General features: G+C 46.2%; 1 protein-coding gene across 1 annotated transcript in view; it reads right to left on the bottom strand.

Moving 5' to 3' along the window:
• Window positions 1–21,265, bottom strand: part of MYO3B (myosin IIIB) — a 544,035-nt gene that overhangs the window by 105,092 nt on the left and 417,678 nt on the right. Inside the window, 2 exon segments of the mRNA XM_075319688.1 lie at window positions 2,272–2,365; window positions 9,732–9,795. Coding sequence (XP_075175803.1) covers window positions 2,272–2,365; window positions 9,732–9,795 — 158 coding nt within the window.

The raw sequence follows: 21,265 nt of genomic DNA, 5'->3' as shown, positions 1-21,265 counted from the left end.
AGACAGAGAAAATATTTTTATTAGAAATAAAACACAACACAATTAGTGACTCCATCTTTATTGAAATAAAGACCCCCCTCCACAGTATTCCTGGGTCAAGGGTCCTGCGCCGTCCAATCCGGATCCAATATCATCTGATCGGTTTGCTGGAAGGCAAAGCGATCAGATGATGTCAAGTTAAAGGACATGAATCACATGACACATCAGCTGATTGTATAAAAGCCGGTTATACAATCAGCTGATGCATCAGTGCAAAAAAAAAACTACTCACCTGTCTGCAAAATCCCGGGACACGACTGATCGCTCCAGGAGCCGCCGGTAATCAGCTGCTGCAGTCACCTCAGAGCATCACCTGATCGCTTAAACCAGCTGGGCGGTAAAAAGCCGGCCCCACCGCTGGACTCAGACTGTCAGCTGATGTCGTAGCGTGACTGCATGAGCTGATTACCGGCAGGTCCTGAAGCCGATCACACATGTCCCGGGAGGCTGCAGACCGGTAAGTGTGAGATTTTTTTTTCTAGTGTTCCCGCTTAGCAGCTGGGAGCGGACATGGCGCCGGTAGCAGGGGGAAGCGGGGGGGGTGAACACTGGGGGACTCGATCGCCGGCGGCAGCAGCAGCACAGTGATTACAGGGCAGGTGGGAGGGAGACGGAGGTCGGGGGGGGGACTGGAAGACAGCAGAGGGGAGCAAATAACTTACCAGATGGCGGCAGATCGGGGTGACCGGCCGTGACCTCGATCTTCAGCGTCCATAAACATCTTGAAGAGGGCGGGCACCCACCGCCCCTCCACATCTGATTGGAGGGGTAGCGTCACATGGATGCTAGCTCCAATCATATCGGAGGAAAGGCGGAGACACAGAGGTCACTCTGCTCCAGCCAATGGCTGATGATATAGCAAGTTTACAAATTAGCCATGTGGACAGAGCCAGAGGTGCTTAACCTCAGCGCTCTTCAGATTTTCCGGTACGCCGTACCACCGCAAAAAAAAGCACTGGGTTGACTTGTCTGTTGAGGCATCTGGTGAGAAATTCATGTTAATGACACATTTAGATATATATTTACTTAAAAAATTGGTAACGTGTTAAATACTTATTTCACCAGCTGTATTCATGCAATCAGCTTTCAAGCCTGATCACTTGTTTTCTAAAAAGGGAAAGGAGTATCTTTGGACTACTGGCCAAATTTTATAGATATCAGATTGTCAGAGATTCTCATTATTCAAATTGTCTCTTCAGGGAGGAAGGAGACGAACTTCAGTGCCACCTATTGGAAGTAGCAATCCTATAAGTCAAAAGTGGCCCTTTTCATAAGACTAAGGGGTACTTTGCACACTGCGACATCGCAAGCCGATTGTAGCGATGTCGAGCGTGATAGTCCCCGCCCTTATTGCAGATGCGACATCTTGTGATAGCTGCAGTAGCGAACATTATCGCTACGGCAGCTTCACACACACTTACCTGTCCTGCGACATTGCTCTGGCCGGCGACCCGCCTCCTTCCTAAGGGGGCGGGTCGTCCGGCGTCACAGCGACGTCACACGGCAGGCGGCCAATAGAAGCGGAAGGGCGGAGATGAGCGGGACGTAAACATCCCGCCCACCTCCTTCCTTCCTCATTACAGGCGGGACGCAGGTAAGGAGATGTTCCTCGTTCCTGCGGCTTCATACACAGCGATGTGTGCTGCTCAGGAACAAGGAACAACATTGTACCTGTCGCTGCAGTGAAATTATGGAAATGACCGACACTACACAGATCACCGATTTTCGACGCTTTTGGGATCGTTTATCGGTGCCTCTAGGCTTTACACGTTGTGACGTCGTTACCGGCGCCGGATGTGCGTCACTTTCGAGTTGACCCAGACGAGATCGCAGTAGCAATGTCGCAACGTGCAAAGTACCCCTTAGGATTTATGTCAGATCAGAACCTCAATTTGCAGACATGGTGTTTTGGGGTGATTGCCCCTCATAAGTACAAAGTATGAGATGTGATCTGGCAGTATGAGAAGCTATAGTGGGGTTTCCCCCTTAGATTCTCACTAAAATTGGTACTCAGGACTGCATGGGAAATGTACACCCAAATTTACAACATCTTATAAACTCAAAAATTCAGTAGCTGCTATTTACAGGATTATAGCATAATAATAGTGACTTCTACTGGAAAAAAAAAATCTAAAAAAAAAAAAGACGACTAGCCAAGAAATATTTTCTTTATCTAGTTGCTGTAAGTTTTGGGCCTTAGAATTAACTTGAAGGTTTGACCGTATAATTTACCTGTACTTGTGCGGGGTTCAAGGATACTAAAGTGCTGTCTTCCTCTGTCCATACGTGTACAGTCCATATTATGCAGGTTTAAGACATCAAAATCCTGAAAATGAAACAAGAATATTTACATTTATTAAAATTTGTATAGAATTCCTAACTGAATTTGAAACAATACATCGCAGGACAGGATCTTTTCTTTCTTTATACTCTACATTGTTTTAAAGTGAGTCTGTCAGCCCCAAATTACTTTTCAAGCAGGGGCACTCAGTGTAGATCACTACACCTTCCTACCTGCTTTTTGTCAACTATCTCTGCTCTCTTTTTTTTTCCCCCAGACCTAGCGATCATGTGATTGCCAACTGCCTTAACGGAACAGGGGCTACACACACAAATTAGCTTTGCCGTTGATGCGCGAGGCTAGATTTGCCCTCTAACTGGGTTTAAAGGAAACCTACAGGTGCACTATGCACCCAGAATTACGAGCAATTCTGGGTACATATTGCTAATCCCTACCTAACCGTCCCTGTATCTAGATACAGATAGATAAATAATAATAGATAAAGAGATAAAATAAATAATAGATAAAGAGATCTTTAGAAAACATATTTCTAAAGATCCGTTATCATATGCTAATGTAGCACCCAGGGATATGGGGTACTCGATTCCGGGCTCTGTATCTATTGGGTATGTCACGATGGTGGCCGTTACCCGGTTCCGTGCCCTGAGCCCTTTTTGTAATGGGGATATTTACAGGGGATTTGTGAATAAGTTATTTGTGACGCCACTTGCGGTGATGTGGCTAAAGGTAGGGAGCCGCCACTGCAGTGTCTCTACTGGGACTGATGGTATTGCAGCAAGTATGATAGTCCCTCCGCAAGTAGGATATTGCCCCAGTGGGTGTATGGTGCAGTGGGCGTCGGAAGAAGGAGTCCAGACAGGTATTCAGTGCAACTGGTTTACTCATTTTTTGGGTGTTAACTGGTTGCCCGAGGCCGGCTGTTTTCGCCTCCAGGTCCCCTTCGTCCCAGTGCCAGTTTGGTTCTCGGGTACCTTCTTCCCCTGAACCTGTCTCTGGTAAATGGGTCCCCGTGGTAAAGAACACTGGGGGTCCCCGGTTTGTGGTTTGTCCACCTCTGTCTGCCTGATGGTAGCGTGAACCCTGTGGGGTTGGAGTCTCTGGTCCTGTCCCCGGCTCTATCTTTACTACTGAGTCTTTGGATTCTTTAGGGCCAGCAAGGTACTTGATGGTCCCCTTTTGCTGTGCAGGTGTTAAAAGGTCGGCTTGAAGCTCTTTCCTGTCCTAGGGTCCTGCACCCCATCGGTGCATAGTTCCGGGAGTACTCCACCGTACTCCACCAGCAACTACCTCTCTTGGGTACCAGGTCACCGTTAACCCGAGTCAGGGAGTCACTTCTCTCTCACCTTCACACTTCCACAGTCAACTCTGAACTAACTACTCTCCACAGTCTGCCCCTCCTACCTGGTCAACTAGTGGACTGGAGTGGCTCCACCTCTAGGCGGTCATCCATGGTCCCACCCTAAATAAGCACCATTATATGGGGGATTGTCGGGGAAAACTGGGATTACATGGGTTTTTGGTGATATTGGCACTGGAGTTCTGGCTACCTAAGGGGGTAGGCCCTGTATCTGGTGGGGATGCAGAACCTTGTAGCACCCTGATGGTCTCAGGGGCGCTACACTAATGAGCACAGGGACTACTAACAAGAGTGTTATTTCCTCCAACTAGTCTGCCCTCTTAGCATGTTAGCACATCCACAGAGGTGTACTAACATACTATTCAAAGCAGCATCACCAGCGGGGCCATGTGTACCTGTGTCCGCTTATCAGAAGTCCCGACACTTCCGGTCATGCACACTAGACCTCTCTGAAGCTGGGCCGTATACACCTGGCTTCATAGTGCGAATGACCAGAAGTTCAGGGCATTCAGATCAGTGGTCACAGCAGACACAGGTACCCGTGGCCCCCTGGTGATGCTGCATTGGATAGCATGTTAGTATACCCCTGTAGGTGTGCTACTATGCTAAGAGGGCGGAATGAGAGCAGGAACTAACGCCCTTGTGACTAGTCCCTGCGCTCATTAGCATATCATAAAGGATTTTTATAAATACTTTTTTTTTAAAGATCTTTTTATCTATGCTACCATATACAGGAACAGTTAGGCAGAGATTAGCAATATATACCCAGAACTGCTCGTGGTTCTGGGTGTATATTGCACCTGACAGGTTCCCTTTAATGTGAGTTCCAGTTACAGGCGAAATCAGCAATTAAAAAAAGTTTTTAAATGTGAACGGTGTTTAAAAGGGGGCACAAGGTTTCAAATCAATAAAAATAAATAAAAAACAAACAAAAAAAAAGGGCACTGCCAATTCATATTTTTGTTTCTATCCCATTCTCAAAAAAACCCAAAACATATTTTCAATATAAAAAATTAAGTGCTAATTAAAGGATAACACATTTTTAAATTTATTTTCATGGTCTTTTGTGGCCTTAAAAAACTGTTTTCATTTACATTTTCTCCTAGTATTGGGAAAAAAAACAAACAAACAAAAAACAAAAACAAAAATTACATAACATTTAGATGAGTTTATCTTGAAAAAAGCAAAAAAAAAAATAAAAAAAAATGAATAATTAGGTGAGAAAAAAACTATATAGTTATTAAAACCACATGTACAAAAATATGTGGTCAGGAATGGAAACATGGTCTTACCTTGACCTGATTAAAAATAATTCACATGCATAATACATACTGCTTAAGATGTTAAACTGATAATGACCAAGTGCCATAATTTTACTGAGCTTGGTTATGGACTTTAACCCCAGCACATTTTTACATTTAAAGAGTAGGGTTAAAGCTCCTGCAGGGTAGCATGAGCAGGTTCGGTTCCAGACACATCCATGAACTCTGGGGTGAAGATAGGTCAGCTACATAGCACTCAGTGAGGGCTATGCTTTGAATAACAGCATTGGGACTGCTGATGCGTCCGAAAGACCTGACAATCACAGGATCACTAGGTTTTTGCAGACAGCGACTTGGGACACAACAATAGATTGTCTTACGCTACTTGTGGCATCCATAGGAGCCCCAGCTAAAAAGTGGAAAAAGTGTAAAATAAATGGAAAAAATATGTTCCTGAGATGTTTTATAATCTCTTGGAGCTCAAACTGTGTGAAAAAAAAATGTGTGTATATATATATATATATAATATATATATATATATATATATATATATATATATATATATATATATATATATATATATATATATATATATATATATATATATATATATATGGACCCGTGGAAGCAAATTTGCTTGCGAAAACGGCCCGCCATCGTCCGGCGCTGCATGTCTTCACCCTCCCCAACCACCTGTACCCTTGATAAGAACATGGATTAAAGAGAGCCTTTTATCCTGATCTTTGGAGTGCGACCCTTTCTGTCTGTTCTTGGATATATATATATATATATATATATATATATATATATATATATATATATATATATATACATATATATATATATATATACATATATATATATATATATATATATATACAAAACAGTGGGTGAAATCAAAATTGAGCATGTCACCAATTTCCTAAGTAAATACACTGCAAAAGGTGCTATTGACATCAATTTCTCTCAGACAAGAAAATTAAACCAGAGATATCCATAAATTAATTTATGTGTAATAATGGCAAATGCTACAGAGAAAAACCTGTACACATAAAGAAAGAGGTGCAAAATCTAGCAGTAATTCGAAATCAATCCTGGCACTTATTGAAAAATAGTATCAGTTGGTTCAACTGATGGTCTATACAAAGGTGTCTCGTTATCAAGATGCCACTCAAGAAACATCTCTTGATGGGTAAAACAAGTGAGCTGTCACAAGACCTTTTCAACCTTAGTGTTGCAAAATATACTGATGGCATTGGTTACAGAGAAATGTCTAAGCTATTGAAGGTTCCAGTGAGCACTGTTGGGGTCCAGGAAACTCTCAATTGGTTTCAGAGAAAGAAAGTTGTTAGAATGACCTAGTCAATCTCTTGATGTGAATCCAATAGAACATTTATGGAAGGAATTAAAGCTCACAGTTTATAGAAGGAACCCACAGAACCTGCAGGAGTTGAAGAGTTTTTGTTTGGAAGAATTAGACAAAATCCCACCTGAGCAATGCATGGCGCTAGCTTCTCCATACAGGAGGGATCTTGATGCTTCATCACCAACAAAGACTTTTGTGCGAAGTTTTAAATGCATTTCAGTAAGCATATTCAATACTGTTTCCCCATGTAATTTCTCATTATTATTACTACACATCGGTAAATTTATGGACATCTATGGTTTGATTTCTTTGCAGATCGCAGATGCCGATACAACTGAAAGCAATGATGATAGAGAGAGCAGCGTGCTGCCTTTCTCCTCATTCTCCCGCTGTTTTTGTCTGCACTCTGCCTCTGACAGTTCAGTACAGCAGAGCGCGATGACGTCATTACTGTGCACACTTGTGTCCTGAGCTGTCAGATGCAAAACAGAGGACACGTTGAGGAGACCGGAGCAGCGAGTAACGAGAAGTGAGTATGTATTAATCATGGTGGCCAGACGACTGTGGGGCTGCATTAAACGATATGGTGGATGCATAATGCTGCTACATGGGGGCTCCATAATGCATAGAAAGATTAAATATTAGGTGTCAGTCGAGTGACAGGAATGGGGGGTGACTGGAAGGGAGCCACTGCGCAAGCCCTCAGACTAAGCTTACTCTAGGCTATCCCTCAACCCAGAGGTATGCTTAAAGGTAGCAAGGTCTGAGCCCCAGGCATCTCCCTATCTCCTGTCCTTGACCCTGATGGTAAGACCCCTTCCTCGACCCACCACCCAGGGGGAGGGCAAGGACACAGGAGGGCTTATATCCAGGCTGGAAGTGATCAACCGCAGACAGCTGAGCAGAACTGAGAAGTCTGCTGCTACAACAGAAGAGGGATTTATCCCCTCATTTGCCCAAAGGAAAAAACAGATTTAATGTGCATGGTCTAAGATGGTAAAGAAAAGCTGTCCCTGAGCCTGTCCCTAGTCATCATCGTGATATTATCAGAGCTGATTTTAAAACTTTCTTTTGGTAAATATTCAAGAGAAAGTTGTTATAAGGGATTAGAAATTAAAAACTGTAAGGTCTGCTAATTTCTCTAATTTCACAGATAAAAAAGCATAATAAAAGATAATCTAAACTGCGAGTACTGATTTACCATTAGAAAGTGGTAGAATGAACTGTGCTGTGGGAAGAAGAAGATCATTATCATCAGGGAATGTACAGAACTGTAGGCTTAGACTGAGATCACTAGGGCTATGTATACTGAAGCCTCATTTCAATCAGTTTAAGCCCTTTTTTGGCCCATTTTGCAAGAGCAAAACAAGCTGCCTAAAAATTCTGCACACTTTGATAAAGGGTGTTGTTATCACACATGTGTCAAGGAGGTGTCATGGCCAGCTGACAATCCAGTGGCAGCTAGTGTTAGAAAATTCCAGAGATTGGCAGCACATGTTGTTATCTGACAGTTCCCTGTTTCTGCACTGCAGACTCTAGGACCCTGGGAAACTCTCAGTTTTTCCTCTTACTTGCCAGCCTCTGACTTCCTTTATAAACCTCACCCTGGGGTTGTTTGGGTGCGGTTTATAGTTGTTCCTGGCTGTGGTCTGCAGCAGTTGTCTCCTCTTCATGTTCCAGAGACTTCTGTGGTAGCTGCTCCTAAGATAAGTGTTGACATTTGCTATCTATCTGGGCTCAGGTGGTAGTATTTGTGCTTCTCCTGTATTGTTTTCTTTTGGTGTTGACAAGCGCTCATACCCGCCATGCTTACTTAGGGCCCAGATCAGGGTTTGCTGATGGTGAGGTATTCCTGCTCAGTGACAGGTGCGGAACCTGTATAGAATTAGTGAAGGCAGTGAGGGTGAGTTGCTGTCAGGGGTCACCACTTCCCCCTTTCCCTAGCGATAGGGCATTCCTTTCCCCTTCCCTTTGTAATTTACTTTATGGCCGATATATCTTCTATCCCCGGCTGTGACAGTTGTATGCTTAGGCCGCATCCTCCCCATTACACAAATACACATCACCTGATCTGTCTCATCCAATAAGCACTCACGTTTATACATTTTGGAGTTGGAAAATCTACATAAGGCTATGTGCACATGCTGCATTTTTTTGACGCTGCGTTTTTGTGCGTTTTTGGCCGCTAAAAACGTACAAAAACGCACCTGCGGCAAAAAAAAGGCGGCAAGAAAACGCATGCGTTTTTACAGCGATTTGGTGCGTTTTTGGCTGCGTTTTGCTACGTTTTTGATCTCTGCGTTTTTTAGCGTTTTTCCAATGCATTGCATGGGGAAAAACGCAGAAAAACACAGGAAAGAATTGACATGTCCATTTTTTTTTAAGCTCAAAAACGCAGCTTAAAAAAAAAGTTGTGTGTGGACAGCAAAAATGAAAACTCATAGACTTTGCTGGGGACGCAAAGTCATGCAGTTTTGAGGCCAAAAACGCGCAAAAACGCCGCGAAAAACGCACTGTATAAACTTACCCTAAAAATGATGATCTGGTTACTTGCCTAATAATTCTGCACACAGTGCAAAGTGTAACCATTAGAAAATCTCAGAGCTTGGAGTAGGGAATCCACAATGGTAGCAGCTTGGAGGCTTTTTAACTCCATTTATGTCCCAAAGAACAACCTAGTACATGCAGAAAACAGCAAATAGCTGATATGACTGAGTATGTTTGAGAACGTGCTCCTTTAAAACCATTTTAATAGACTGAGAATCTCAGTGCACATTATGCGCTGTCGTCTCCCTCCCTCGTGTTTCATTTGTATCAGCAAAAAGCTATAGGAAGGTATTAATCTGCTTAACATTTCTAAGTACATCATCCAGCGGATTTTGATTTTTTTTTTTATCTTACATATGCTCTACAGAGTTACTGGCAAAAAACTGTACATTTTCTTCATTTCATCCTTTCAACATCAAATGGTAAGCAGCAAAAATTGGATCAAACTTCAAAGCTTGTACTGTGCTCCAAGTCACAGAAAGACTCCTCCATTTCACATATTGAATTCGAGCAGGATATCAAAGTGCTACCAAAGAACCTGAGGTCTTTACTAAAATAGAGGCTGTAACATCTGTAGCTAAGCGGAGTGCACAGACACACCACCTCGGGGAGCAGCTCGCGTTTTATTCTCCGCAGCAAATTTTCAGCCTTTTGATACTCTCTTTTCACTGTACCTCCCTGTCTTTCTACAGAACTCAAGTTCTTAGCAAGCGGGGCTTTTGTCTCACAGACTTCAAAACATAACTAACGGTTTCATGTTCACATGGTTCAGCCAAATAGCCGTGAACACAACTATGAACAGTAGACACAGGAATGTGGAGTAACAATGCGGTGTTCAGAGCCTCCACGTAAGACTACCTTCTCCAACTGCGGGTCCAGGCTGCTTGACTCTGTGAAATGAGTGGTGTCACAATTCTCTTGCCTGGGAGAAGAGAAATGAGATTAAGTGATTTATGAGCAAAGAAATACAATTACTCAGAACATTCACTTTGTATCAAAGTTCAGAAAATAGAACACTTTATGGACCAAACATTCTGAACCATAATTTTTAATATTATGTATCTTGGACAGTTAATGTTTGGTGTATTATACAAATATTCAGTATTGATTTTGAAAAGTTATAGAGAGTATCCTCTTAGATCATTGATGGTCACAATGACTTATTATAGGGGCATCACATCATGTTCATCCCCATAAAGGACAGATATGCATATGGGACTTTTTCTTGGCTGTTTCCTTCATTTATATATATACAAACATAACACAACTTTTGAGAATAAAAAAGCTATCACAGTGCCCCCACAGCAGAGGAGGATACTATTTTTTTATGTTTTGGCAGAGCAGGCAGCATATCGAAGCACTCATGCCTGGTCACTGCTAAGGAAAGTCTCCTCCATATGAACTTGCCTCCGCGAAAGGCAGAACTTAAAGAGGAAGTTCACTACTCCCATTAGTGGCCACATCTATGTAAATCTCATAGCGAAGATTTTTCTCAAATACCTTGTGTAGTACATTCTGCCTTTGAGCAGTGCCATTGCGTTCCGCTCATCCCCATCATGTGACCCCCCCGGGCTACTTGACAACTGATATCTGGTAATGTCACATCAACTTCCAGTTGACCTGACATCACCGAGGCGGCCCCAGTCTTCGTGAGTGACTGAGCTGTGGGTGGAGTTTCACAGCTCGTCACAGCCCAGCGTCACAGCCCAGCATCGCTCCTGCTTGCGGCGCTCTGCAACGAAGAAAAGTGCACATGAAATGCTGGGCTGTGACAAGCGGTGAAACTCCACCCACAGCCCAGTCACTGAGGGAGACTGGGGCCGGCCTCGGTGATGTCGGGTCACCTGGAAATTAACATGACATCACCGGATCTCAGACGTTACGGAGCCAGGGGGTCATGCGATGGGGATGAGCGGACCGCAGTAGCACCACTCTACTCTACAGGTATTTGAGAAAAGCCTTCCCTATGAGTTTTACATCAAAGTGGCCACTCCTTTAAGGCACATGGGCTTACATATGGCACTTGAGCTACCAATTGGATGCTAATGCTCTAAATTTTACCTGTCTTTACAGTACATTTGTCAAAAGTTTCAAACTATACCCGCATAACTTATTGTATGGCTTGAGATCTACTTAGTTGGAAGTATCTGGTAGTTACTCATTCTCCTTGTATTTCATAGACATATGGAGAGACCATGTGGTGGAGCTGGCTGCACTCAGGGGAGACTCCATTCACCACATTGTGGTCAATGGCTGCCCAATTTTGAGAAAAAAAAATATGTGACCATTAGCAAACAATGGTGGGTGCAATTTCAGCCATATGGCTAACTATACCATGTGGTCTCACTTTAAAGGTAGGATCACATGAACGTATTTTCTCCATCCGAGAAAAACGTTCTGCTTATGCTAATCTTAACTGATCAGAGTGTGATCATTTTCTCTCGGATGTGGAGAATAGTGAAAAAAAAAATTCTTTACCAAAAATATGATTGTCTGCACGAGCCCTTAGGATAAGTTCACATGGGCGTGTTTTCAGTATGTTGTTCGTGATGGCACCACACTGATGAGTGATGGCCTGTGCACTAGTTCACATGAACTAGTTTTACATATTTAGCTCAGGTGGACATTAGAAAAATCTCAGCATGCACTAGTCTGGTCCAATTTAATGCAACAAAAATAACCTTTTTTGGTTTAAAGGGACTCTGTCAGCAGATTTCTGCAACATAACCTGAAGACAACATGCTGCAACTGTTAAAACAGAGATTACAGCCCTGCGACTGTTATTTCACAGTCTTTCTATCTGCAATGTTAGCTTAAGCCTGTTATCGTTATCATTAGTGGGTCTCAGCAGTGTGTGAGTTGTAGTTAAATTCCGCCCCTTCTGTGATTAGTAGCTTCTATCTATGGAAATGTACACTGAAAGCCTGGTGTGGGCGGGGGCAATTCTCAGAGCTCTGCTACATACAAAATCTCAAATCTTTCACTGTGTCAGAATAGCGGCAGCCACTAATCTAAGTGATACATCATTGAACTCAGAGTCTCTTTGCCTACATCATTCTGCTCTTAGATGAGGTAGCAAAAACCTGCTGACAGATTTCAGTGGTAGCTAAATATTATTATATTACAACAATTATTTATGTATATTGCAGGGATTAAATTTCCAGAGTTCAGGTGAATCTTTAGTTTTATATTATAGATTAGAGTTATACAGTATACCGCCTACTGCAAGTAAGAAGCACTTTGGAAGTGCTCTCCTATTATATAATTTAAAGGCAATGAGCCATCAGAAAATATGTTGTTTAAATAAGGTATTTATGTTTAAATGTCTGTTTTTTTAGTTGATCATTTCTTTACATCACCAGCTATTGGAAATTTAGCAATTATCACATTAGCGACCAGACCTTATATTAGACTCACATTTTCTGTTCATTACAGACCTATCAGAAGTTTCAATATCTTCACAGACAGTATTACAATGAAAAGTAACACCTCTAATATATACAGTCGATTGCACAGGATACATTGTTCATAATGGGTGATGACCTTAATACAAATGTAGAATGCTCAATAAAAGCTGCTATATGATTCTGTAGGATGTGAGTCAATCTATTGCTGCTAATGTGCATGTGAAGAATAGGAAGAAGGAGTTTAATATTAGGCTTAGTGGCTTCTATGAAAATTGCAAAAATATTTTTTTTAATATAGTGATATAAAAAAAAAATCCAAATTAGATTAAAAAATATAATAAAAAATACATTTAACAAAAATACTTATTTTAAACAATGGATCATCATTTTCTGATGACACATTCTCTTTAAAATGGATCCATCCAAACCAATGAATGCTTTGCAACCAACTATCACCCAAAAAACGGCTAACTGGGAACCTTAATTACACTTGCTCTTAAATTTATTGGAAAGCTATACTGTATACTGCTTTATATGTATACTGCTTTCAAGCATTACAAATAGAATAAATAGTAATGTGATACTGACCATACATACAGCGGGTGAAATAAGTATTGAACACGTCACCAACTTTTTAAGTAAATATATTTTTAAAGGTGCTACTGAAATGTATTTCTCACCAGATGTCAGTTAACAACCCATCCACAATACACACAGGCAAAGAAATCAAACTATAGATGTCCATAAATTTAGTGATGAGTAATAATAAGAAATGAAACGGGGGAAAAAGTATTAAAGACGCTTACTGAAATTTATTTAATATTTCATATAAAATACTTTGTTGGTGATGACAGCTTCAAGACGCCTCCTGTATGGAGAAACTAGTTGCACACAGGGCCGGATTATAGGCGGGGCAGGTGGGGCTCCAGCCCAGGGGCCCCCACCAAAAGAGCTTCTAAGGGGGCCCCCACCACCAGGGCCATACTTGTCCGCATTTTTTTTTTCTTCACACCCTCTCCCCCTCCGTAAAGACAGTCTAATAAATCAGCTGTGTTTTCAGAGGGGGGGGGGTGGGGGGGAGGGCGGTGCACCAGCATTTATTTGTATCTGCGTCTTTAAGACGCAAAAACAAACTGCGGGCACAGGACGCTGAATGACCCCGGAAGTACCAGCGCTTGCACTTCCGGGGTCAGAGGTGTGCCAATGAGCTCCCTGCTATGTGCTGCGGCCGTCATGGGCGTACCCAGTGAGGGGCGGGGGGGCACCGCCCCCCCCCTAGAAGCAGGGGCACGGTGTAATGGGCCGCTGTATGTGCAGCCACGCTCCTCCGCAGTGTGTGCATGCAGACCCGACACACTAGCTGCAGCAGGAGGCAGCGCTGCGCTGTGCCGGCTCTGCTGTGTGCCCGGCATGCACACAATGCAGAGGAGCGCAGCGGAGCCGGTGCTCGCAGCTTCCTCCTTCTTCCTATTCAAATGTATTTGCGTCTTTCAGACGTAAATACATTTGAACAGCGCGCCGGGACTGGGCCCCGCCCCCGACGTGCAGCAACGTGATGAGATCAGCACCTTGCTGACGTCATCACAGTGCTGCGGGCGCCGGCACACGGGACATCAGATGGTAAGCGCTCCATGAAGGAGCCGAAGAGACAGATTTAATTAATGATGATGAGTGGGGAGGGGCTGAGGACACATAACGGGGAACATCTGTGAAGGAAGTGGAACACAGCTTTGTGGCAGGCAGAGGAGGAGTACTGTATTCCGAGGGAGGGGGGGAGGCAGGAGTGTGTAGGGATGGGGCAGTGTGATTTGTGTGTGTAGGGGGTGATGAGGGTTGCATTGTATTGTGTGTGGGGGGAGGGGTAATGGGGGGGTGCATTGTGTGTGTAGAGGTGATGGGGGGTGCATTGTGTGTGTGTGTGGGGGGTGATGGGGGGATGCATTGTGTGTGTAGGGGGTGATGGGTGGGTGCATTGTATTTGTGTGTGTGTAGGGAGGAATGGTGGGTGCATTGTATTTGAGTGTGTGTGTGTGTGTGTGTGTGTAGGGGTGATGGGGGGTGCATTGTGTGTGTGTTTGTAGGGGGTGATGGGTGCATTGTGTGTGTAGGGGGTGATGGGGGGTGCATTGTGTGTGTGTGTGTAGGGGGTGATGGGGGGTGCATTGTGTGTGTGTGTATAGAGGTAAAGGGGGGTGCATTGTGTGTGTGTAGGGGGTGATGGGGGGTGCATTGTGTGTGTGTAGAGGTAAATGGGGGTGCATTGTGTGTGTGTAGGGGGTGATGGGGGGTGCATTGTGTGTTTGTGTAGGGGTAAAGGGGGGTGCATTGTGTGTGTGTGTAGGGGGTGATGGGGGGTGCATTGTGTGTGTGTGTGTGTGTGTAGGCGGTAAAGGGGGGTGCATTGTGTGTGTGTGTGTGTGTGTAGGGGGTGATGGGTGGGTGCATTGTGTGTGTCAGAGCTGTGTGTGTGTGTGTCAGAGCTGTGTGTGTGTCAGAGCTGTGTGTGTCAGAGCTGTGTATGTGTGTCAGAGCTGTGTGTGTATGTGTGTCAGAGCTGTGTGTGTGTGTCAGAGCTGTGTGTGTGTGTGTCAGAGATGTGTGTGTGTCAGAGCTGTGTGTGTGTCAGAGCTGTGTGTGTGTGTCAGAGCTGTGTGTGTGTGTCAGAGCTGTGTGTGTGTCAGAGCTGTGTGTGTGTGTGTCAGAGATGTGTGTGTGTCAGAGCTGTGTGTGTCAGAGCTGTGTGTGTGTGTCAGAGCTGTGTATGTGTGTCAGAGCTGTGTGTGTATGTGTGTCAGAGATGTGTGTGTGTGTCAGAGCTGTGTGTGTGTGTCAGAGCTGTGTGTGTGTGTCAGAGCTGTGTGTGTGTGTGTCAGAGATGTGTGTGTGTCAGAGCTGTGTGTGTCAGAGCTGTGTGTGTGTGTCAGAGCTGTGTGTGTGTGTGTCAGAGCTGTGTGTGTGTCAGAGCTGTGTGTGTGTCAGAGCTGTGTGTGTGTGTGTGTCAGAGCTGTGTGTGTGTGTGTCAGAGCTGTGTGTGTGTGTGTCAGAGCTGTGTGTGTGTGTCAGAGCTGTGTGTGTCAGAGATGTGTGTATGTCAGAGCTGTGTGTGTGTGTCAGAGCTGTGTGTGTCAGAGCTGTGTGTGTGTGTCAGAGCTGTGTGTGTGTGTCAGAGCTGTGTGTGTGTCAGAGCTGTGTGTGTCAGAGCTGTGTGTGTGTCAGAGCTGTGTGTGTGTCAGAGCTGTGTGTGTGTGTGTCAGAGCTGTGTGTGTGTCAGAGCTGTGTGTGTCAGATTTGTGTATGTGTGTCAGAGCTGTGTGTGTGTATGTGTGTCAGAGATGTGTGTGTCAGAGCTGTGTGTGTGTGTCAGAGCTGTGTGTGTGTGTGTGTCAGAGCTGTGTCTAAGAAGCAGTCTGTGCAGCCCCCCAGAACTATATGGGTCCCCCAGAGCGCTATGTCACCCATCCCAGTAATGAGCACACCACCAGAGCTGTTTGCCACTCCAGTAACGTCTATGCCCCCTGCCCCTCCTGTAATGTATATATTGTAGCCCCCAGCCCCTCCTGTGATGTATATACAGCAGTGTCAGTGTGCAGTCATGTCTGTTAGTGACAGCCATCGTGAAACACAGCCACATGTCCTAAAGGAGCTGGACGGAAACAAGCGGGAGAGGTGAGTGAGGCTGCTGGCGATTTCCCCATATTAATACCTGTAAAGGCTCATGCACACGTAACTGCTGAATATTCTGCAGCGATTTGACAGCAAATGTGCGCGTCAAATCGCTGCAGAAACACTGCATAATGGATGCAGTTTTTCTTTACAAAAAATGCCGATTCCATGCGCTCTGGCTGCTGCCCCCACCATAGACAGAGCGGGAGCTGCATCCATAGCGCACGGAATAATTGACATGCTCATTTTATGAACTCACAGATTTGGGTCAACATTTTAGCACCCAAATCGCTGCGTTCATAAAAGCAACGTGCGCACGTGTCATGCACAATCTACATAGATTGTGCTGGGGATGCAGGACGCATGCATTTACACTGCAGTGCTATACGCAGCGTAAATGCATGGAATTACGCAACGTGCGCACGAGCCCTAATGCGTCTGTGTCTGCATATATGTCAGTGTATATGACTGTGCATATATTTGTCTGTTTATATGTATTTTTCTGAATTTGTCTTCAAATATGTATATATACGTATGCCTGTCTGTGTATGTGCGTGTCTGTGTGTGGATGGGGCCCACTGAGACTTTCACCCGGAGGCCACAAAGACCTGGAGCTGGCCCGGGCTGCCTTAACATTGGGATCAATAAAAAATATGTGAGTAAGGTTCTGTATGCACGTTGCGTATTTGCATGCAGTTACGCTGCGCTTTGTAGCGCAGCGTAACTGCATGCGTCCTGCGTCCCCAGCACAATCTATGAAGATTATGCAGGAGCCGTGCGCACGTGGCGTTTTAGAGCGCAGCGATTCGGCTGCTGCCTGAAGTGCTGCGTTCTAAGAAGTGACATGTCACTTCTTTCATGTGCTTTGGATGCAGCCCCTGCTCTGTCTATGGGAGGGGCTGCACTCAGAGCGCATGAAATTGGCTTTTCATTACGGACTCTTTCTGTAGCGATTTGAAGCGCACGTGTGCTGTTCAAATTGCTGCAGAAATTTCTGCAGAGACAAACGCAACGTGCACATGTGGCGCCCCTGAGGCTTCCGTTGCCACAGGTCATTGCACCCCATTCAGCGGTGTGATGCCCCATTCTGGGTGAGGAAGGGAGTGAACACCGGTCCCCTGGTAAATCCACACTACACCCATTGCTAGGAACATACTGGGACCAGGGAAAGTGGCAGTTACCCTCCCATGCTGCATGCTGGGAGGGGTCGTAAGACCCATCCCTGCTCCCATAGGGTGGTAGCTTAGCAACCGGGGGGTGGGAAGAGCCAGCCGAGTGTAGAGCAGAGAGGAAGGTCAGAGTTTCAGTCTACCTCAGGGAGTGAGAGAGTGAGGAGCGAGCATGTAGTTGAAGAAGGAGAACGAGAGAAAGTGGGGAAGGAGGAGGAGGCCTGCTGGAGGCAGGCAAGGAGGAGAAGAGAAAGGAAAGAAAGCTCCAAGTCAGACAGGAGCAGAGAAACAGAAAGAGACGCTTCCTGGTGAAGATCCTGGGACTCGGAGGGTCCAGGTGACACCACGCAGAGAACAGAAGGAGTCGCAGGGCCACGGGTAGTCTGTAGAGCTGTCCAGGGCAGTTTAAAGCTGCGGTGGCCTGTTCCACAAGAACATCGGTGGAGGGAACAAGCTGCAACAGGGGACGGTCCCTAGAGACTGGAGGAGTGCAAAGATCATCTCCAAACAGTAAAAACCGAGGCCCAGGGAACGTTGTAAACTCCCCGGGCCAGAACCCATAGCAGACCTTCCAGAAAAGGGGTAATCAGCCGACAGGTGACCACCCAGCCTGGAGGCTGTAGTGGAGGCCAAGCCAGGTTTATCCTATCAAAGGCAAAGCTAAGGAAGACAGCAGAAGATAGAGACACTAAAGAGAAGGGTACCGGCTTTTGGCGTCACGAACAGGATTTCGTGCCCGGTCACATCGGGTACTGTGCGCCTGAAGAATCGTGAAATAGCCTGTGTTTACTGTGAGAAACTGCCGCCATTGAAGCCACTGAGCACGGGAAGAAGGGGGGCGTGAAAGAAGAAAGGGCGTGAAGAGAAGCCCCGCCCCCTTGTCCAAGAAAAGAGCGCGAAGCGGTGCCCGCCATGGAAGGCGGAAGAAGAAGATATGGCGACTAGAAAAGCTGGCCGGCTGGCAGAAAGAGTCTAAATGCCAGACCAGCAGAGAGAGAAAATGGCTCCTGCAAGCGGAGGCCAGGAGGAGCTTACCTGGATCAGGCCTGTGACCGCCGCTGAGCTGGAGGCTGAGGTCAGAAGGATGGCTGACAGAATGAAGAAGCAGAGCGGACGGGAGACAGCCGTGTGGGGGAAGGAGATGGTGCTGGCCATGAGGAGTCTGCAGAAGTCTGTGCAGCGAGGCCTGCGTGGGGGTGATGCCCACATCCATCCAGAGTCCACACCAGCGATGCCGATCCTGCTGCAGAGCATCTCCGGCCTAGATCTGGGTGAGTCCCATGCTGCCCCTGCCGGCGTGAGTGCCCCAACCCCCGCTGCCATTCCCGCGGACCCTGGAGAGATGCCCGGCACGGCGACGCCGATCCGGGCCGCAGCCACGCCAGGTGCGGCCCGTCAAGAATCAGTCACAGCAGCGACTCCAATACAGGCCGCCGCCATGCCAGGCGCGGCCCGCCAAGACCAGCAGACGCAGACTGTGCTGACCGCTGTCTACCTGCTGCCAGGTGGGGAGCCGGAGAAGCATCCCTACATGTAAAGAAGTAAAAGTGAAAGTGAAGAAAAGAAGCTGAACTGTAAATAGCCCCTGTCTGCCCCTCATTCTTTGTGAAGATGTCCCTTTTGTGCTGCCCTAATGTTCTTTTTGAAGATGACACCCTTTCCTGCCTTACTGCCCCTTGTACTTTTTGAAGAAGTCACCCCCCATGTGTATGTGTACCGGGCCACTAGACTGGAATGTGGTCCCTGGTAAATGTGATGTGTAAAGTGTCCTGTGTAACCAGGCCACTGGACTTAGTGGCTGGTTTTGTTTTCCACTTTGTTGATTGAAAGAAACGAACTGCCAGGCTACTGAACTTGTTGTAGCCAACAATGTAATTAGTTGCACCCGTTGTGCCCCCTACCAGAATTATGGGGGATGTGCCCGAACCGTGCAATGGACTGGAAGTGCACACTTAGAGTTTTCTTTATAAGAAGTTCGCAACGTTTAAGTACTTGTGCCTCCCATAAAGGGAAGAAATGTTTTATTGTTTTATGTTATGCATAACAAAAATGTTTCTGCAGTTTCTCCCACATGTTTTGTTGTTTTTTCAGCCCGAGGACGTGCTGGGATTCGCTGTGGGGGAGTGTGGCGCCCCTGAGGCTTCCGTTGCCACAGGTCATTGCACCCCATTCAGCGGTGTGATGCCCCATTCTGGGTGAGGAAGGGAGTGAACACCGGTCCCCTGGTAAATCCACACTACACCCATTGCTAGGAACATACTGGGACCAGGGAAAGTGGCAGTTACCCTCCCATGCTGCATGCTGGGAGGGGTCGTAAGACCCATCCCTGCTCCCATAGGGTGGTAGCTTAGCAACCGGGGGGTGGGAAGAGCCAGCCGAGTGTAGAGCAGAGAGGAAGGTCAGAGTTTCAGTCTACCTCAGGGAGTGAGAGAGTGAGGAGCGAGCATGTAGTTGAAGAAGGAGAACGAGAGAAAGTGGGGAAGGAGGAGGAGGCCTGCTGGAGGCAGGCAAGGAGGAGAAGAGAAAGGAAAGAAAGCTCCAAGTCAGACAGGAGCAGAGAAACAGAAAGAGACGCTTCCTGGTGAAGATCCTGGGACTCGGAGGGTCCAGGTGACACCACGCAGAGAACAGAAGGAGTCGCAGGGCCACGGGTAGTCTGTAGAGCTGTCCAGGGCAGTTTAGAGCTGCGGTGGCCTGTTCCACAAGAACATCGGTGGAGGGAACAAGCTGCAACAGGGGACGGTCCCTAGAGACTGGAGGAGTGCAAAGATCATCTCCAAACAGTAAAAACCGAGGCCCAGGGAACGTTGTAAACTCCCCGGGCCAGAACCCATAGCAGACCTTCCAGAAAAGGGGTAATCAGCCGACAGGTGACCCCCCAGCCTGGAGGCTGTAGTGGAGGCCAAGCCAGGTTTATCCTATCAAAGGCAAAGCTAAGGAAGACAGCAGAAGATAGAGACACTAAAGAGAAGGGTACCGGCTTTTACTCTCAGAATCACCCCGAAACGGCGGAGGTCCCTGACAGTGGTCCCAGCAGTCCAAAGGCCCCTGGGCCCCGACAAGAATTGTGAGTAAAGAACTTGAACTGCACCCTTGGAGTGGTCTCTGTTATTTCAGCTGCATAGACATTCACAAGCACCAACTGTGCCCCGGGGCATTGCTCCACCTGTGGGGAGTAGTACCACCTTTGCTGCCATATCATCCCCCGGAGGCCTCATACAGCAGCGGCGGCTTAGTAGCCGCATACCACACGTGGCGTCACGAACACAAACTTTAGTCACCTAGTCACATATTTTACTGACACCCACCAGGGCCACGGAGCCGGGCCCAGCCACCACTGACTACCACCGGACTAGTCCGGCCCGGCACCGGGTGTCCCATAGCCCTGGGGTGGGCGAGTCACGCACATAGCCTAACTCTACTTTGTGTGTATAAGTGACGGATGTGAGTTATCCTGGACTGTATCTGTATTGTAGTGCTGTAAATCTGAATGTGGCAGAACAGGATAAGATAAATGTTCATTGGATTTATATCTAAATGCTACGGTTCGCGCTCTACTGTTATGGCTAAAAATGTTAACGTTATGGGGCCCCCACCAGATTTTCTGCCCAGGGGCCCCCACCAACCTTAATCCGGCCCTGGTTGCACACATTGCTCAGGTGTGATTCTGGTCCATTCTTCCACACACTTTTCAATTCTGAAGGTCCCATGGGCTTCTTCTATGAACTCTGGGCTTTAGTTCCTTCCATAAATCTTCTATTGGAGTCAGCTCTGGGGATTGGCTCGGCCATTCTAGCAGCTTTACTATCTTTCTTTGAAACCAATTGAGAGTTTCCTTGCCTGTGAGTTTGAGATCATTGCTGAAATGTCCACCCTCGCTTCATCTTCATCCTCCTGGTAGATGGCAGCAGATTTTTCTCAAAAATGTCTGAGCATATTTATCCATTCATCCTTCTTTCAATTACATGACATTTGCCAGTGCCATATGCTGAAAATGATGTTCCCACCTCCAAATCTCACTGTTGATAGGATTTTGGGGGTAATTTGCCTTTTGGCCTCCACACTTGGTATATATTATGGTATCAAAAGAGTTCAATTTTGAAGGTTTCATCTGAGCGGACTATATTCTCCCAGTATTTCACAGACTTGTCTA

Source organism: Anomaloglossus baeobatrachus, chromosome 7 (genome assembly GCF_048569485.1).
Source record: "Anomaloglossus baeobatrachus isolate aAnoBae1 chromosome 7, aAnoBae1.hap1, whole genome shotgun sequence".
NCBI lineage: Eukaryota > Metazoa > Chordata > Amphibia > Anura > Aromobatidae > Anomaloglossus > Anomaloglossus baeobatrachus.
This window is presented reverse-complemented; position numbering and strand designations above follow the sequence as displayed.